Source organism: Vitis vinifera, chromosome 1, assembly GCF_030704535.1.
Source record: "Vitis vinifera cultivar Pinot Noir 40024 chromosome 1, ASM3070453v1".
Taxonomy (NCBI): Eukaryota; Viridiplantae; Streptophyta; class Magnoliopsida; order Vitales; family Vitaceae; genus Vitis; species Vitis vinifera.
The window spans coordinates 2128416-2148162 of record NC_081805.1 but is presented as its reverse complement, the minus strand read 5'-3'; the positions used below and the strand labels follow the sequence as shown (position 1 = coordinate 2148162).

General features: G+C 31.1%; 2 protein-coding genes across 2 annotated transcripts; both read left to right on the top strand.

The window, feature by feature from the left end:
* Nucleotides 1-623: 623 nt before the first annotated feature.
* LOC104878959 (E3 ubiquitin-protein ligase RHA2B) lies at nt 624-1145 on the top strand. The gene has a single exon (XM_010649956.2). The coding sequence runs from the start codon at nt 624-626 to the stop codon at nt 1143-1145; it is 522 nt and encodes a 173-aa protein (XP_010648258.2).
* Nucleotides 1146-16466: 15321 nt separating this feature from the next.
* LOC104878965 (uncharacterized) lies at nt 16467-17281 on the top strand. The gene has a single exon (XM_010649961.3). The coding sequence runs from the start codon at nt 16468-16470 to the stop codon at nt 16987-16989; it is 522 nt and encodes a 173-aa protein (XP_010648263.1). The 5' UTR covers nt 16467; the 3' UTR covers nt 16990-17281.
* The last annotated feature ends 2466 nt before the right edge of the window (nt 17282-19747 follow it).

Below are 19747 nucleotides of genomic sequence, written 5' to 3'. Positions count from 1 at the left end.
TTTTCTGCTTATGATTCACATGGGAGTAAGTTCATGACAGATATCACATGGAGCTTGGTTCAAAGTCTTCGATTAATAAATTCACATTCCCAACGATTTCGTATCCTTCTACGTTTCTTATGGAAAACGAAAGCAAATTAACCTATGGATGATGAGAAGAAATTAAACCAAAACTCCAAATTAATCTGCAAGTCTACAATGGAATTGGCACGTGATTCGATGGACTCGACTCGGTCCACTGTAACCTTATATGCATCCCCATGCACTACAAGAAAAAATTGGAAACAATGATGTTTTTTGACAAGTCGAGAAACGTAAAAAAACGAGACTCCTCTGAAGTATTCAATTTACATCAATAATTCATAGGTTGGAACTGGAAGTGACGTTTGGGTACATTTGTTCTTTTCCATGGTGCTGACTTCGGACTTACTTGTAGTAAATATCCAAGTACGTGGTTGGTATTTCTTGGACGCTCTGTAAACAATTGGCCTTTCTCAAGAAGGCGGTTCGTGGTCACTGGCTAGAAGGTAGGACTCGTTAAACACATGTTGACAACTGATATGTAGTTATAAATATAGCTCAATGCTCAGAAGCTAGTTTTCTTCATGGAATCATCGTCAAACATGAGCATTCTACCAGCAAGTTCAGCTCTTCCTCTCTCCCCCATTCTGATGCTATGCTTCTTCATCTTCATCTGCTATAAGCTCTTTCCCAAGATCATCCCTCACCCCATCATGTCCAATTACATAATTCCAACCGCTGCCCATCTGACATGGGCATGGGATTTCTTGCTTCACTATTCTCTCTTTCCTAATTCTCATCACAATACGAATGTGCCGGAAAATGGTGACCAGGGACTAGGCCTGGGGCTCTACAAACCTGAGCCGGGGTCGAAGGAGGCAGTAGATTGTGTAGTGTGCCTATGCAAGATTGAAGAAGGAGAAGAGATAAGAGAGTTGAGGTGTGGTCACATGTTTCACAGAGATTGCCTGGACAGATGGGTTAGACAGAGAAACGGAACATGTCCCTTGTGTCGAGGTTGTCTTGCCCCTCCAAGAATGGTGAATGAGGCGGGAGAGGAAGCGATAGTTTTCAACTTTTGTTCATTCAGTTCCAGTAGTCGCACTGTGTGGTGGCTGCGCTAGCTGAATTCATCATCCAATGATAAGAAACATTAATGGAAGATTGAAGTACTGTATTAGCATTGTCCAGAGGAGGAGTTTCTTATGATTCTCTATGGCCTTAAAAATATCCCTAGTGAGTGTATACTGTGGATTCTGTTTGAGAATAAGCACCATCTTTGTAAAGAGCTGAATCATGAGATACCCAATGAAATGGTGGTGGATAAATTAAAACCAGTACAGTTGCTTTTTCAGAGAGAGATAATATCTGTTAACCCTATCAGAATTAAGATGAATCATGTCATCTAAGTATAATAATATATAAAATAAGATGAATTATTCATTTCCATCATAGCAATTTTTCTTTTGAACTTCTTCTGGTATCACTCAATTCAAGGTTTTCATGCCAGTAAATTCAGCAAAAACTTCAAAATTGGGCTCTGAATGTTCCTATAAGGATCCTGAGAAATTTGGTTGAATGATTATGTACTATTTGAGCTTGTGGTGAAATCCTCTCCTATAGGTTGCCATTTTTTGGATTTTTGATAACTGTACGATGAATTTAAAATTAATTTTTTAAAATATAATATAATAAAAAATATTTTTAAATCTATGACATTTTTTATCACTTTAAAAAACAAGTCTTTTGAAAAGATACTTTTCATCATTTTTATATCAATGATATATGTTCAAAAAAATTGAATTTGCATTGAACATGTCTTTTGAAGAAACATACTTCACAATTCTTTTAATATAAATTCAATTATTTTAATAAATGACTAATACAAGAATGATTGAAGGTATCTCTTTAAGAGACACTTTTAATATAAATTTAATTTTTTCGATAGATGACTAATAAAAATTGTGGAAAGTACTTCTTCAAAAGATATATTTAGTATAAATTCAATTTTATGGAATTATAAAGACGCTTTCATATAAATTCAATTTTTTTTACTATGTAACTGAAATAAAAATTATCGAAAATGTCTTTTGAAAAGATACCTTTAGTATAAATTTGATTTTATGGTATTATGAAAATAATATTTTTTTTAATATAAATTCAATTTTTTTTTAACGTGTATGATTAATAAAAAAAATTATGAAAAGTATTTTTTGACACAATAGTAAATTCAATTTTTTATATACGTGCGGTTGAAATGAAAAATAATAGAATGTGTTTCAAAATGATAAAAAAAAAAAAAAAAAAAAAAAGTGGCGTAGATTGATCAATATTTTTATAACTACCGTATTTTAAGAATTTCTCTAATAGCCGTACAAGTTTAAAAAGCCCGGCATTTTTGCACCACTCAATTCCTGTGGCAAGGATTTAAAGCGTACAATTTTGGCCCCGACACTTCTCATGAGAGATAGAAAAATAAAGCAATTCCTTTTGGCAACATAAAGCATAGACAAGTCTAGGACGGCTCCACTTCTTCCGGGGCAACGAGGTTCACGTTGGAAGTCACATCTCTCCCATTATTACTAGGAGATGTGTCACACTTCATCAGCAAAATGGCTAAGAAAGTTGAGGCATGGGTTGGACATAGAAATGGAACATGTCCTTGCGTCGAAGTTGCCTTGCCCCTCCAAGAATTAATGGTGAATGAGTTGAGAGAGGAAGTGATCATTTTCAACTTTTGTTCATTCAGTTCCAGTAATCGCTCCATGTGGACGCAGCGCTGAATCCATCATCCCCACGATAAGCAACTTTAGTGTAATATTGAAGTAGTCCTGTATTGGCATTGTCCAAAGAGGGGTTTCTTATAAATCCCTTTGGCCTTAAAAATACTACTAGTGAGTATATTGTAGTCTGTAGATTCTGTCGGAGAATAAGCGCCTTGTTATAGGCTTTTTTTTTTAAAGGAGCATATCATGACATAGTCTGACATACCGATTTTAAAATAAAGCAAGCTTTACGAACTTTTCTTTTAAAGTGGGATGTCATAAACACCCTCTTATGTAGACACAAGGGACTTTGTAATGATTTGCTCCGAACCGTGTAGATATTGCCCGCTTAGGATTCAAAAGGGTTTTCACGGCTTTAAAACATATCTACAAGATTAAAACAAACTTTTTCTCTTATCCGATGTGAAGATGTCACATAATCAATATGTGGTGGTGGAATAAAATTAACTAATAACTTTTTTAAGGAGAATAATTAATTGTCTATTACACCGTTGCTTTTGTGGGTAAATTTTAGGATCATGGTTTCTTCTTATACTAAAAAACAAAAAATTGAGGAAAAATGAAGTCTTGTTTGGGAAACCATCCACTTGATTTCAACTATATCACGTCATTACACTGACGTATGATATAATGTTTGATATACTTCTATGCCACATGGATGTTTACTTATAGTTAAATATTAAGAAATAAAAATAAATTGAACAAAACATTTAGACTTTTTTTGGAGTTGTTTTTGAAAATAAATTATTTTAATTATTTTTTAGAGACCATTAGTATTTGTTTAGATACAATTCTTACTTTCTTTTTTTAATAGAAATTTTAATATAAAATAAAATAATTTATACAAATAAAATTTCCACTTTAGAATTTCGGTGAATGATTGTATTAGCATATTGTCGTAGCTAACACTAAAAAGATGATGGATACCCATTCCTTGTTCTATTCTTCAGTGATAACAGTTTATTTGTCTATTTTATTTTTATTTTTCTCTCAAGCTTCTTCTTCTTCTTCTTTAACTAATAAATTCACACCTTCCTGCCCCCAAATTCAACAATAAGTCAAAAATTGTCCTCTGAACTACCATCGAAAGGTCTTAAATGAATACAAATTTAGTTGAAAGATCGTTGTTTTTGAGCTTGTGGTGCAACATTCTCCATGGTTATGCACCACCCAATTCCCGCGGCGAAGGATTTATATACACTGCAATCTTGCCCACCACAATCTTCGGAAAGAGGGAGATGTGCGACGAAACCTAGACCAAAGTCTTCGGCTTCAACCAATTTTTTTTTTTTTTTTTCTGTGGATCCAAATACGTCTATCTTTGCCATGCGGTTCACATTGGAAGTCACATCAATCTCTCCTCATACTGTCACTGTAGTGGGACTATTAGCTTTCAAGGAGAGACTCAGTGATGAAAAAATAGGAAAATATCGTCGAAGTGGGGAGTATGCGCGTAGAGGAATTTTTTCCTAAAAAAATTCGCACATTTTTTCGCTATTTACAATCCATTTTTTCATAGATTTTTCCTATTTTTCTGAAAAATTGCCGTTTTTTTTGTGATGCCATAAGTGTTTTTTTATTTTTTTATTTTTAATTTATCTTTCATTTTAAATTTATATTATCATTTTATTTTATATTATCCTTTTATTTTTAACTACTTTTCATATTTATCTTATTAATTCTGTTTTTAAAAATTATTATCACTTCACTCTTAAATTTATTTTTTTATATTTATCCTTTCAATTTTGTTTAATTTTAAATGTTTTTATTTTAAAATATTAAAAATATAATTTTACACAAAAAAATTAAGGAAGTTATAATATTTTATAAATTAAAATTAATTTAATAAGATAAATTATTAATACTTTTAATTATTTAAATAAATTAATCTTAATAAAAAAAATTATTACCACATATTTTTAATAAAATTTTAGAAATTAAAATTTAAATAAAATATTTTATATAAATTAATTTAATTTTTCATTTAAAATGTAATAAAAGATGTTTTAATAAAAGTATTTTAAAATTTTTTAAATAAATGAATGTAAATATATTAAAAGAATTAAGCTAATTTTTTTATAAAAATTTGATAAGTATTATCTTTAATCTTAATTATGTCAATTACACTTAGATAATGTTTGTTTTTTTGCTGAATAGAAAAAATTAAAATATTTTATTTTTGTATTAAACTAAAATTAACTTGTTGACATCATTCAATATAATTAAAGTGAATTTGTTATTAATAGGTTCAGTTTAGTTATATTGGATGATGTCAACAGATTACTTTTAGTTGAATAGAAAAATTTAAATATTTTGGTTTTTTTTATTCAACCAAAAAACAAACACTACCTTACAAAATAACTTTAATAAGTTTATTATTTCTTACTTTATCATTTTTTGAAAGTTTTCTAAGCATTTCCATTAATTTTGAATCATTTATGTTCAATCGATATTTGTATAAAAATATCCATCGATATTTCTTTAATTTTTCCGATGTTAGTAAAATTCAAGTGTCGATATATTCATATTCACTGATACTTTAAAACTTACCCAAGTAGAGTGGCTAGCCATTTATGGAAAGGAGAGAAAACCTGGAAACAGAAGAAGAAGGGACAACCCTACAATGTAGCTGATTGAGGAGATGCATAGGGATGCTCCACCTCACGAGGATATCCAAGAGTAGCTTCAAAATCTATGGGCGTCCATTGAATCCTTGGGCAATGATGTAGGAGCTTGGTTTTCGACATAATAATGAGTACATGACATAGATAGGAGGATGGTTGAATGATGCTTAGATGGGTGAGATTTGAGTTGATAGGTGCTATTATGCCACTGGAAGAATTAATGCAAGCATGTTAAAGCAAATCACATATAAATATGTACAAGGTTTGAACGGGCCTGACCCAACCATACTTATCTCCACAAATAAAAGAGAACATGTCATTATACGATAGAGAATATTATATAGGACAAAAATAAATATAATTATTGGGTCCTAAAATATTCAACTTTTCCCATTCTTGGTATCTTCACCTTGAACCATATGTTTTCACCAAATGTCTCTCATTCTTCCTCGTATCCATACCTTGATGAGTCGTTTTTCTTCATTGGGTGTCTTTTAATCTTCCTTACATCTCTATGCACCACTGTAGTCCTCACAAGCACATATTTCTCTCAAATTTTTCTCTTCATGACCTAGAATATTGATACAAATTTTCCTATTAGCTTTTCTTATTCTATCATATATTTTATTATAATCATATATTAACTTTGGAGATATTCCATATCATATCCTTCTACAAAAATGAATATGTTCCAATTAGTAATTTAAGACACTACACAACAATCTCTACCTTGAATAAAATTCCACTAAATCAATCTTTCATCTTTCCATGATATACGATTTCCTTATGCACTTTGCTATCCTCGTGCACTACAGTTTTCTTTGTGTGTAGACCCTCAATTTTGTCCCTTTAGCACATGTCTTTAAAATTCATTTTCAATGCTCCACAATAGTTCCTTGGTGGCCCATGGCTACTCATACCACTTACCTTTTTCTGAGTCACCTCGGAGATTTTGGTTGAGGGATTATTTGATCCCTTATTGTGACCCTTGGCAGCCCTAACTTAGACTTAGGCTTTTCTTGTTTTTTTAAGATAGCTTTTAGATACACTTGGCCCATTAGGCACTACCCTAGGCCCACTTAGTCTCACCTTAGGCCCGTTTAGGCACACTAGGCCTACGAAGACTTTTATTTTATTTTATTTTATTTTATTTATTTATTTATTTATTTTGTTTTTAATTTTAATTTTATGATTATCATTCACTTTTTATTGGTTATCTTCCTCTTTATATTATTTTCCTTAACTTATTTATTTATTTATTATTTTTACCATTTTTTAATTTATTTACTTATTTATCTATACATGCAATTATTTAACTTCAAAAATTTCATGTTTTTGCAAGGAAACTTACCATTGGAGTTTAAGGAAGATGGGACTCTCCTTGGAAGGTTTTGGAGGGGAATTTGAAATTGGGAAGATTGCTTTTGATTGGAGGATTTAAAAAAAGAAGAGAAGAAGAAAGGAAGGAGGAGAATTTTCCTTTTTGAAAACAAATTTAGGTCTTGAGGGGTGATATATATAGGTGAGAAAAGGAAAAGAATAGAGGGATTTTTCTTGGGGGGGCAGAGCACACGGAATTTTGGAAAAAACCAAGGGACTTCGAACGGAAATCGGGTTGTCATTTAATCATCAAGAGAGGATTTTCTCTTTCACTTCAAAGGTTAGTTTTCTATATAGTACTTTTATTTAGCCTAGATTTTTTTTCTTTTTTTGGAAATTTTAGTTTTTGATTAATTCTTTGTGTTAAAGTTTATATTATTTTCTTTTTAAATCCCCAATTAGTTTAATTCTAATCTATCTTTTAGTTTAAGTTTGTTAATGATTTTAATTCTTAAGTTTAAATAATCATATTGAATAAAGTTTGTATTTTTAATCCCAATTAGTTTGATTTCAATTCGTTTTTAATTTAAATGCATTAGTTGATCTTAATTCTTTGTTTTAAATAATCACGTTAAATAAAGTTTGTATTTTTAATCCCAATTAATTTGATTTCAATTCGTTTTTTAGTTTAAATGTATTTTGTTGATCTTAATTCTTTAGTTTAAATAATCATATCGAATAAAGTTTGTATTTTTAATCCCAATTAGTTTGATTTTAATTTGTTTTTTTAGTTTAAATGCATTAGTTGATCTTAATTCTTAAGTTTAAATAATTATGTTAGATAAAGTTCATGTTTTTAATCCCAAAATAGTTTATTTTTAATTTATTTGTTAGTTTAAATAATCATGTTAGATAAAGTTTATATTTTTTTAATTCTAAATTAGTTCAGTTTTAACCTATCTTTTAGTTTAAGTATATTTGTGATTTTAATTCATTAGTTTAAACAATCTTGTTAGATAAAGTTCATATTTGAAATTCCGATTTAGTTTAGCTTTTATTTATTTTTAATTTGGATGTGTTTGTAATTGTAATTTAGTAGTTTAATTAATCTTATTAAATAAAGTTCATGTTTTTAATTACAATTTAATTTAGTTTTAATTTGTTCTTCACTTGTATGTGTTTGTGATTTGAATACATTAGTTTAATTAATCCCGTTAGATAAAGTTTAATCTTGATTTAATTTATTTTTTTAGTCTAGAGGCATTTATGTGTTTAGTTAATCTTATGTTAATTATGGATTGTTATTCTCAATTTATGCGCTTCTTGAATCCTTGTTGCTAATTCTTGATGGATATTTCATTAGCTTATTTGATCTAAATATTAATAATTTATTGCTTTGATAGTTTCCTTTTTGTTCAAAGGCCATTGGAAAATCATGAAGATTGGCCTCTACCATCACCATTATCATTTTTGTTAATTACTAAAAAAATTTTACTTTGAGGTTTCATTTTTGTTTTGTTGGGTATTTTATTTCTTATATTTTTTCCAAATTAATTCCTTTTATTTTAAAATAAAATACTTTTCTCAAAAAAATCATTTTAAAAATCTATTTCAAAAACTCATTTAGAGTCCTCAGGATCAAAATCTCTTTTTTTTTTTATTATTTAAAAATAATATGCAACCATATCTTGTTCGGTTTGCATCCTTTTCGGTTTTCAACAAAAATTTTGGTTTTGAACAAAAACACGAATCAAAGCTTGTGGTCCCAAATAATGGGATGATTCTGGGCTAAATTCGTGTATATCAATTGGGGAATTGGTGAAACCCCTACATAAGAAAATCTTTTCAAAAATTATTTTTGCCATTTTTGTCACTTGTTGAAATTATGTCTATCTTTTTTTAGGAATTGTATATAAGATGTGTGTGATAATTAATGTTTTCATATACTTTGATAATTTTTGTTATGCTAATTAGATAACAAGCATGCCAAGGTTTCTTTATTTTATTATTATCTAATCCCACATGTCTTATGGGAGCGCATTGTAAGTTATTTATGCTATCCAGGTACGCCCCCCCCCCCCCCTATCGCCTACTTTCTAAATTTTGTAAACAATCGTGTCACTATGAAGTATGCATATGTTTGATAATCCTTAGGTGTTTAGATGTATGTTTGATTCACTATGATTAAATACATGTTGTGTGTTATACTTTTATACTAACTCTGATGTTTTATGATAGCGCTTGAGAAGCGGTCCGGGTACGCATCCTAACCTTTCTTTTATGGCAATTTGATCTTGTTTAGCATGCAAATTTTTTGAAATCACCTAGCCTACTTAGGTATCCATAATTAACCGATTAATTGCCATATTCCCCTTAACTTAATTAGTAGAGACCTCTTTAGGGCTTAGAGGGGTGTTACCTCCTAGAGGTACCTTCCCAATAAGTAACCTGATCCCCGGACCAAGACTTGGGTTTTCAAAGACATGCTTTTCCAAAAATTATGGAGTCATTTTTTTTAGGGTTTTATTTCTTGTTTTATTTTCCCTTCAAAAATAAAAATAAAATAAGTGGCGACTCCAACTTTTTTTCAAAAAATCAAATTTTCACAAATAAATAAAAAGCGAGTCTCGCCGATCGAGTGGGGACGCACGTGAAAAATGCGGGTCCACAAATTTTTGTGAACCACAGTTTTTTCATGCACTATGATTCTTATTTTTTGTATCATGTTTTGACGTGAGACAAATTGACTCCACCTTAACCAAAATTCCTTTTTACAATCATCTTTTGTGCTCTATTCTTCTTTGCTCTTCCAAAACTCTTCCTGACAACTGCAACCAAGGCTTTGACGCCACTTAATTAATGTTGTGTCAACAGAAGCGTCAATGTAAACATATTAATAGAAGAAGACAAAATACAGTAAACCACACATAAAGGTAAATAAGGTTTTAATGTGGTTAGAAGCCTTGAGGCCATTTCAATTTTTCTTTTTCTCTTCCTACTAAAGTATTTTTTTTACTCATTTTGATGTTTACAAAAAAAGAAGAGAAATATTTTGGACATACTTAGTTTATTTACTTGCACAAATATGGTTCTACACGAACAACCTCAAAAGAGGATAAGGGAACATGTTCAACAACAATGATCAAAAGGAGTAACAAAAAAGGAAAAAGTGTTTAGATAAAGCTTAGAAGCTCACTAGCTTTGGAAACTAAATTGGTCTTTTGGTATTTCCTCACTTTCTTGAGGAGAATAGGGGTACGTGAGAAATAACCTTGCCCTCTATCATGTAAGGCTCTATGCTCTTTTTCTAGCAAAAGGTTATGACTTTTGCTAATAGGAGAGAGATTGACCCACTCAATGTGTGAACAGACTAAGCTATGAGGCCCTTCGATTATTAGCAATCAACCTTTTGAAATACTACCTCTATAATGACTGAGGGTCGACCTGCTATTGCAACATTCACCTAAATATATATAATCAAGGTTGGGTTGGGGAATAGGTTCTTATCCCCAAGCCATCCCTATTTTGAGTTTATAAAAAAGTTTCATACCCCCAACCTCACTTATCATTCTCCCTCTTCACCCCATTAGCATCAGATCCTCATAAGGACTCGACCTAATATGTTTTTTTTTTTTTCATCCCTAAGCTCAATTAGAGTTACAAATATGCCAACTTTAAATATGCTTTTCAAAATAGAGTATTAAAGAAGAAATATACGTGGAACAACCATAAGAGTATGTTTGCAAAAAAAAAGAAAGACAAGGTTTAACAGCTTAAAAAGTCATTATATGGGTTAAAATAAACTTCTAGAACTTAGAACTACAAAATTGATTCATATTTTTAGCAATATGAACTTCAAAGAAGCAATAATGAGCATACATGTCATATGCTCAGTTTCACATTTGCTCCTTTAATTTATGTGTAGAATGGAGGAAATAAAGGATTTGTTATTGTTTTATTGTATGTTGATGATTTGATTGATGCAAATCAAGGACAAATACTAGAATGATGAATGAATTTAAGAGCACAATGATGAGAAATTTGAGATGATTGATTTAGGTCTTATGAAGTAATTTTTTTTTTTTAGGAATTCAAGTAAAGCAATCAAAAAGGGAATTTTTTATTTGTATCTTGAAAATTTGTTGGAGAAATTTCAAATGACAAGTTGCAAACCTATGTTTACACTAATGACCCTCAAAGAGAAGTTACACTGAGCGATAATGAAGAGAAAATAGAAGCAATAATTTATACAAACCTAATTGGTTCTTTCATCTATCTAACAATTGCCAAACCTAATATTGTGCAAGTTGTTGGTGTAAGTTATTTGAAGATTTATATGTAATCCAAGTAAGTTGTATATATTTTGTAGCAGCAAAAAGATTCATTTGCGTTAGTGAGCTAGACTAATTAACTTAGGTTAAAAATTTTATTTTTGGATTCAATTATACATGCTTTCTGAATTTTACATTGGCCTTGAAACACATGTTATTCCTAATTCATTCACAAAGCTTTTCAAGTAAGTATTAATAAGCATATGTGGTGAATAATGCATGTATAAGGTGTGTTATATATGGGGCTTAATTTCAAAATGGGTTTATTTTTTTTTAGCTAAAAAGTCAAAATTTGAAAGGGAGACTGAAAGCTAGAGCTCAAGCATGCCAGACGATTAACTGCTAGTGAATAATTTTATGAAAATTTTCACTTTTTAACTACTTTATTAATTAACAATCATGGCCTGACCCACTTGGATCTTTTAATTATAAATACACCTATAGGTTGGATTTTTACACACCATGCCCCCTAGAGTTAATTTTCATTATTGTTTTACACATTCCCAACACTTCCGAAGTCTATATTTTAATTGTGGCTATTAATCACATCCTTTCAAATTGTTGACAAGTTCACCAAGAACGATATAGGTATCGTGTTGTGGATATAAAAGTGATTATAGGTGTTGATCAATGTAGTAGTGCGTAGTCTAGGTATTATGTACTTTCTTTCAAATTTAGTAAATTTGTCCTATGACCGATTGATCCATAGTGTTTACATCTACCAAGTTTTGTGAAAACATTATATGTGATTTTTTAAGTTCATTACATACCAATTATGATATTTTTTTATTTTAATATTATTAAAGCCTATTTGATAGTGACTGTCGAAAACGTTTTTAATCCTTTTAATACTTAAAAAGATAAAAATTTTCAAATGTTAAAATTACTAAAAATATCTTTTATAATCATTATCTAACATACTCTTAGTTTCATAAACAAACAAACCTTGATTCGTATCAAAGTAGTGAAATTTAAAAATTAAAATTTTTCATTCCTAGTTGATCTTAATTTATAAAATCACAATAATTTAGATTATTCATTAATAATCCTCCATACTTGGGTAAAAAAAAAAAGATATCTTCACCGGAATGAAATAATTCTTAAAGATTAGGGAAAATGAGTTTGAAACATTGCGAAATTTGGGATTTTTAGTACAAAAAATGGGTTTAGGATATATGTCATCTAAGTATAATAATATATAAAACAAGATGAAGTATTAATTTCCATCATAGCAATTTTTCTTTTGAACTTCTTTTGGTATCACTCAATTTAAGGTTTTCGTGCTAGTAAATTCAGTAATCTGCAATTGTGCTCTGCACGTACCTAAGGGTCTCCAAAAAGCCCGCGGCCCGAGCCCAGCAGGCTCGAGCCCATTTTTGGATGGGCCGAGCCATGGGCTCCAATTTAGGCCCGGCCCGGCCCAACTGGCTAGCCCGCCCGTAAGCCCGCCACTTAAAAAATATATATATATATATATATATATATATATATAAATATTCAAAAAATAGAAAATGCTACATTAATAAAAATATTCATTGCTAACTATTTTATTCATTGAATGTATACGTTACATTTGAAAATGTGAGAAAAGTTTACATCACTACAAAGTAAATACATCCCAACTAGGTTGACACCTACTTATTTGTCAATCATTTGTACTTTTCAACTACAAAAATAAAAATAAAAATATGACATACATTTAGTAAAATATTTTAATCATTATCTCTTGGCGGTGATGGCGAACTATCGCAAATCTATGAAGATCTTGATGATTTTAGTTTTTCCATATCGACAAGCATATTTTCTTCTTGAATAGAATCAAATATCCTTTTATCTGCTATTGCCCAGTCTTTCACACATATATTTGCTTCAATAGAATCCGGCGCTAAGCTGCATCGTTTATCACTAACTACTCTTCCACCTGCACTAAAAGTAGCTTCTGATGCAACTGTACTCACAGGAACTGTTAGTACATCACGAGCAATGATAGAAAGCACAGGATATTTGTGTTGTTGTGATTTCCACCATATTAAAATATCAAAATCTTCATCATCTTCAAATGAAATTAAATCAATATTAAGATATCTATCTAAATCAATTGTGTTGTTTGGAGAACTATTTGTTGTCTTTTTTCGACTTTTTAACATTTTTAGAGCTCCTTTATAAAAAGATGAAGAACTTGTAGATATAGGTGGTAATTTAATAGAACTAATATCATCACCATATTTTTCTTTATAATAGTTATATAAATTATATAATAATGAATTTATTTCATTTTTAATTTCTTCAATTTTTATTTGGTTATTAAAATAAATAATTGTTAACCATTCATCCAAAGCTTCAAATTTCAATCTAGGGTCCACAATTAAACCAAGATAAAAATTAAAGGTATTTCTCCCCAATATTTTCTAAATTTTTCTATCATTGCAAATATTGCATCATTAAATATATACAAATTTAAATATTTTTGAAGTACAATAAAAATATTAGTTATTTGCATGACAACTCGGTTTGAAGATGGATAATATACACCACAAAATTTTTTTGTTGAAGTATCAAATACTTCAAAAAGATCTCTTAAAAGATCTGCAATATGTCAATCATAATCATTTAATACATCAATATCTGCTTCACAATCATTGTTAATTAATTGTATTTCATATAGTTCTATTACTTTTCTATATTTTGTAATAGTTTGTAAAAGTTTATAAATGGAATTCCATCTAGTGGGCATATCCAAATTTATATTTCTTTTTTTCATATTTAACATTTTGCAACAATAAAAAAATAATTCATGTTTTGCTTGAGAACTATTAAGACCCGCAACAATGCCTCTAATTTTTTATAATGTATCATCAACGTGTTTTAATCCATCTTTTACAATTAAATTTAAAATATGTGCACAACAACGCACATAAAATATTTTACATTGATCTTCTTTTATTTGTCAATATCGTTTTAATCTAGATACTGCTGCATCATTATTAGAAGCATTATCTAATATTATTGTAAATATTTTATCACAAATGCCAAAATCTATAATTTCATCATTTATTAAAGATGCTATATTTTTACCATTATGTGGATCATTTATTATTTTAAATGAAATAATTCTTTTATTTAATTTCCATTCATTATCAATATAATGAGCAGTTATATATAAAAAACCACTATGAGTTAAAGATGTCCAAATATCAGATGTTAAACAAATTCTTCCTTCAAAATTTGCAAAAAAAAATTTTAAATTTTCTTTTTGTGTTTCAAAATTTTTTATAAGAATTCTTTTAACTATATTTCCAGAGCAACCTTGAAACTGAGGATTAACAGCTCGTTGCATTGTTCCCGTAAAATCATGAGTTTCCATGAAATTGAAAGGTTGTTCTGCTCTTATTATATAATCAATCATTTCTTCACAACAATAAGATACATCATAAGAAAATGTTTTTAAATTTCCACTTTCATCTTTACCTAATTGCATATAATTTCTAATATCTACATTATTTTTAGTTTTACAATTTTCATGATGCCTTTTTAAATGACTTGTACCTGCATTTGAGCCACCACTAAGAAGTTTGTTACAAATTTTACATTTTGCTTTTATTTCTTTTTTATTATTTTCTAAATTTATTTCTATTCTATCAAAAAAATTCCATATATTTGAAGTAAAGTTTTTGCTATCACATGCATTAGATGAAGAACAAGAACCACTTGCCATAATTATAATTATTGATAAAATATTATGCTAAAAATAATAAATGTAAAATTAAAATGTAACAAATAAATAAAAGTAAAGGTGAAGTATGTTACTAAATTGGAGAACCGAAGCAGAAATTCCTTCAAATTTGAACTCTTTAAACCACCAATGCTTATTTTTCACCACCAATAATATTGAATAATTTGAGACAAAATGCAATAATCGGAAATATTGTGGAATGAGAGAGAGCTTAAGAGTTGAGAGAATAGAAAAAAATTGAGGGTATTTAATATTTATAGGGATTTAAATATTAGGATTTAATTTTATTTTTTTAATCAAGACCGTTCAACGGTCATAATATTGAATTGAGTGGCAGGCATGTTCAACGGTCATGGACCGTTGAACAGCCAACTCACTTTTATTTTTTTTTTTAAATCATACAACATTTCTAATATATATATATATAACTAATGCAAAATAGTTACACAAAAGAGGGCTAGCTCCCCCCTTTCTTATTTTAATTTTTACCCAAGCCCGTCCAGCCCACCCAGCTTGAGGGCCCACAGGTTGGGCCACGGGCCTTAGATATACCAAGCCCTGACCCGGCCCAGCCCGTTGACCAGTCAACGGGCTCAGTGGCCCAGCCCGGGATGGGCCATGGGCCTTACTCCTTCGGGCCAGGCGGTCCGGTCCGGCCGTTGGAGACCCTTACAGTGACGTACCTAAAAGGACGTATATAACTCCAGAGAAATTGGGGCGTTTGCACCACTCAATTCCTCGCTAAGATTTAAACCGTACAATTTTGGCCCCGATACTTCCCATCAGAAATAGACACATGCCGCAATTCCTTTTGGCAATCCAACATGACGTCCTGGGCGCCTTCAACTTCTTCTGGGGATCCAAGCAAATCTAGCTTTGCAACACGGTTTACGTTGGAAGTCATCTCTTTCCCAATATTAACTACTATTGCTGTAGAAGTCTGGACTTTGGCCCTAGGAGATGTCACTTCATCAGAAAAATATATACGAGAGGCAGCTTCAACTTCTTCTGGGGAGCCAAGCAAATCTAGCTTTGCAACACGGTTTACGTTGGAAGTCATCTCTTTCCCGATGTTAACTACTATTGCTGTAGAAGTCTGGACTTTGGCCCTAGGAGATGTCACTTCATCAGAAAAAATATCTACGAGAGGCAGCTTCAACTTCTTCTGGGGAGCCAAGCAAATCTAGCTTTGCAACACGGTTTACGTTGGAAGTCATCTCTTTCCCGATGTTAACTACTATTGCTGTAGAAGTCTGGACTTTGGCCCTAGGAGATGTCACTTCATCAGAAAAATATCTACGAGAGGCAGCTTCAACTTCTTCTGGGGAGCCAAGCAAATCTAGCTCTGCAACACGGTTTACGTTGGAAGTCATCTCTTTCCCGATGTTAACTACTATTGCTGTAGAAGTCTGGACTTTGGCCCTAGGAGATGTCACTTCATCAGAAAAATATCTACGAGAGGCAGCTTCAACTTCTGGGGATCCAAGCAAATCTAGCTTTGCAACGCGGTTCACGTTGGAAGTCACATCTCTCTATTTCTGTAGATGTCTGGACTTTGTCACTTCATCAGAAAAATATCTACGAGAGGATTTGAAAATATATATATAGCTCAATACTAGAAGCTAGTTTTCTTCGTGGAATCATCTGCAAACATGAGCATTCCACCAAGAAGTTCAGCTCTTCCTCTCTTTCCCGTTCTGATGCTATGCTTCTTTATCTTCATCTGCTATAAGCTCTTTCCCAAGTTAATCCCTCGCTCCATCATGTCAAATTACATAATTCCAACCGCCGCTCATTTGACATGGGCGTGGGATTTCTTGCTTCACCATTCCCTATTTCTTAATTCTCATCACAATATGAATGTGCCTAAAAATGGTGATCAGGGACTAGGACTAGGGCTCTACAGACCCGAGCTGGGGTCAAATGAGGTGGCTGAGTGTGCAGTGTGCCTGTGCAAGATTGAAGAAGGAGAAGAGATAAGAGAGTTGAGGTGTGATCATATGTTTCACAGAGATTGCCTGGACAGATGGGTTGGGCATAGAAATGGCACATGTCCCTTGTGTCGCGGTTGCCTTGCTCCTCCAAGAATGGTGAATGAGGTGGGAGAGGAAGTAATAGTTTTCAGGTATTGTTCATTCAGTTCCAGTACTCGGTCTATGTGGTGGCTGCGCTGAATTCATCATCCCACGATAAGTAACTTTAGTTTAAGATTAAAGTAGTCATGTATTGGCATTGTTCAGAGGAGTTTCTTATATAGCTGAGTATTAGGGACCTCCTCATGTCCCTGTGGTTCATCAATAACCATGGGGTTTTTCTCTTTCAAAGTCAGAAGCTAGAAAGAGCTAACAAGCTTTAATTGTTCAAAATTGTCACAGCTCCTAGCAGCCGAAAGGGACACCAAACCTCTGCCATCTTCAAGATGATAGTTTCCCCCATTTTGGGTTGGAAGAGGCTTTGGAGGGATTGTAATAGGAGAGGGTCAATTCCTTTGTTTTCAAAATCTCTATTGAATCTAAAACTTCTGATATATCTGAAATTTAGATAATGAGTTATAAGTAGTCCAAAGAAGATGAGAAAATTTCCAAATATGAGACAACAAATATGCACCTCAATTTAGAAAAGCTTAATGCATATTCAAGACGATCAAAGTGGTTCACTGTAAGAGATCTATGGTTACTGGACATTAAAACTCAATGGCAAACAATTGTCAGTTGTTGAATCAGTTGATTAAAATATTGCTGTAAAATTTACCATTCCTTAAAAAATCATTAGAAAAGGTAAATTCAGTACTTCACAAGCTCACAAAACATAGCAATAAGATAATCAAAACTACACACCTTGGAAGTATCTAAATGGCAAGAATGTAAAGTGAAAATTTCAGAGGAAAATACTACAATCAATAGGCAATCTTGGGTTCTTAACTGACTTAGATCTTAATGGCCTTAATTCACAATTCCATAATCAGTAGGCAAAGGCTTATTCGCATACAATTAGAATTCCAAAGGAAATAGAACTTGGTAGCAGGTACAAACCTTCAAATACATATATTAAACCATCAATTAACTTTTAGACATAATCATACCTGCAATTTTTTACTTCTCCAAATTGTGCAAAACAAATACCTCCAAAAAACACATTAATCAAGAATCAAATTCGAAGTTCATCATTAAATACTAACTGAAAAGCAAAAAAGCAAAATCCTCAACCACTCATGAATATTCAAACACCAAAAATGGATTCAATAGACAATTAGCAATTTTAAGTCAAACGTTTCAGGGGAAAGAGAAACTAAGCATTGAGCTAGTGCCAATAGTAGTCATGGGGATTGCGATTGATGAACATGATCACATAAAAAGTCTAGATTATTCGGGGAATGTAACTCAACCTACAAGAAAGACAGAGACCAATCAATCAAGCAATAGGATCTGTTTGGATGCCAAGAAAAAATGAGGAAAACCAAAAAAAAGAAAAGCCAGAGAGAGGTGTGATACTGCAACAATAATGTCAAAAGCAGACACAGATAGGAAGATAGGAAGACGCAAGATTGCAATTAAGATTTCATGTTAGGATGTGTTCCAAATTCCTAATTAGTATAGATTTTTTTTATAAATAATATTATATAAAATATTTTTAGGTTGAGATATAATTGTAATATTAGACTTCCTTATATAATATGGAAGGTTGTTGGAAATATCTCTATAAATATTTTAGGTTAAGAAGGGAAAAAGTTATGAAATAGATATGAGTCTGTAAAGACTATACAAGGTGGATAGATATGTGAGGAAGAACGGAAGGTACTTGGTGGAGTGAGAGAGCTCGTAGTAGGTTAGGGATACGAAGAGTGAGAAAACATGGGATGTTTTGAGAATCCAATAGTTGTATATAGTTATTTACTCTATAATATTTTGGTTTTGTCCTCTATAATATTCTTTATTGTATAGTGAAATGATTCTCTTTTATCCGTAAACGTAGGTATGGTTGGCCAAACCACATTAAAACCTCATGTACAGTTTGTGTTGATTATTTTATCTTTGTATTCTTTATTAATGATCTTTGCATCAAAGTTTCTACCGCAACAAATTGGTATCAAAGTTTAAGTTAAAGATTTTTGGAAGAGTAAAAGATCATATAACACACAAGATGAAAACAAAAAGAATTTTCAATGAAGGTAGAGTCAATTGCTCTCTTGTAATGATATGATACAAAAAAGAAAAAAAAAAAGTTAAGTTTGTGTCATACAAAGGTTGAGAATTGACTTCATGGAATTTGGTTCAAGGTGGAGATTTTTAGGAAGTATCTCAAATTCTTAATTAGTATAGATTCATTTTTTATAAAGAATATTTTTAGATTGATATATTATTATAATATTATACTTCCTTATAAAATAAGAAAGATTGTTGGAAATATCTTTATAAATATTCTAAGTCATAAGGGGGAAAAGTTATGAGATAGAGATAAGTTTATAAAGATTATATAAGATAGATAGAGATATGAGAAAAAACGGAAGGTACCCGATACCCGATAGAGCGAGAGGACTCATGGTAGAGTAGGGATACGAAAAGTAGGGAAACATGGAATATTAGGTTAATGGAATATTTTGGGAACCCGATAGTTATATTTAGTTCTGTCTTCTATAATGTTTTGGTTTTGTCCTCTATAAAATCAAAACATATATGTTAACAATGTTTATATGAAAGTTTTTGTTGTCGCAACATTTCACAACTCATGTACTTTGGTTGTTGTCAAAATACAGAAAAAGGCAAATGGGTAGGGTCACTTCAAAGAGCTCAAAACCAACCGAGATTAGATTAAATGGAGGTGAGTGAAAGTTTATTTATTGATAGTAAAATTGTTTATTTTTTTATTATATTGAATTTAAATTCATAAATGTAAAAATTATTTATTTATTATAATATTGAATTTAAAGGTATG